Here is a 1030-nt window from a genome sequence, read left to right on the forward strand (position 1 = left end):
GATAAGATTGCATGACACATTTTCCTTTCAATCACACCAGCAATGACTGGTCCAGTATTCACACCAATTCTAATGTTCACAATGAGTTGATCATTCGAATTCCTTCATATAAATCAATAGTTTATCATTCAAAGGATGAGACATTTCATAGAGTTTGTGATACCATAAATATATCTGTTGGATCCAAAACTGTTACATTTTGGAAAATAAATTTTGTTGAGCATTGTAAAAGTTTCTTGTATTTTCTTGAGTTGAAGAAGTTAAGTAATCGGTCATTACTTCTTCAATACCAAAACAATATTGAACTTTTGCATTGAATGTAATTGTAATGTTGAGCTGTTGCAAGTATAATAGAACAGATTCATATCTTAATAAGGAGTAAATTTGTTCAAATTCACTAGGTTTAAGCTTTTCATTCCAATATCTGGTATCTCCGTATTGGGCTAAACCTGACAAACCAAAAAAGGTAAGAATTTCACCCAAATAAAAAGCTGAAAATTGTAAATGACCAATCACATTTGAAAATAATCCAACATTTGTGAAAGTGAATAGGGCTGACTTGGCATTCTTATAAGTTTCATAATATAACATTCCACTACATAATGGAATGATTAACGCAAGAATTCCAATAGCAATTACAAGTGTAACATTTGATTGAAGTGCCTTTGATACAATATTTGAATCTAGGGAAGCTTCCAATGTTGTTTTCTTATTCAATTGTTGATAAATTTTACCAATACAATCCTTGGAAATTTCCTTTTCAAATAATTTGACAATTCTTCTAAAATATAACAAATCATATTGAATGTAGGCAATCAATGTACATATAAGCACCATTACACCGATTACAAGGTAAAAGAACCAACTCCGACTCAAACATCAAATTAAAAGTTGATGCCTTACTTCTGTCAACATAGGTATTACAAAAATCCTCATAAATCTGAGTGATTGGAAATTTGTTAAGCCACAAATAATGAAATTTGAAATAGGATACATAAATTGAGAACTCATCATTTTTTCAATAATTTCC

At 29.9% G+C, this 1030-nt stretch overlaps 1 protein-coding gene across 1 annotated transcript in view; it reads right to left on the reverse strand.

Moving 5' to 3' along the window:
* The window catches only part of NAEGRDRAFT_76884 (uncharacterized protein), a gene marked incomplete at both ends in the record, with an annotated part of 3295 nt that extends 2539 nt beyond the window's left edge, over nucleotides 1–756 (reverse strand). Inside the window, one exon of the mRNA XM_002668159.1 lies at nucleotides 197–756. Coding sequence (XP_002668205.1) covers nucleotides 197–756 — 560 coding nt within the window. The remainder of the gene's footprint in view (nucleotides 1–196) is intronic.
* Between the last annotated feature and the right edge of the window lie 274 nt (nucleotides 757–1030).

Source organism: Naegleria gruberi (genome assembly GCF_000004985.1).
Source record: "Naegleria gruberi genomic scaffold NAEGRscaffold_581, whole genome shotgun sequence".
Classification (NCBI taxonomy): Eukaryota; Heterolobosea; class Eutetramitea; order Acrasida; family Naegleriidae; genus Naegleria; species Naegleria gruberi.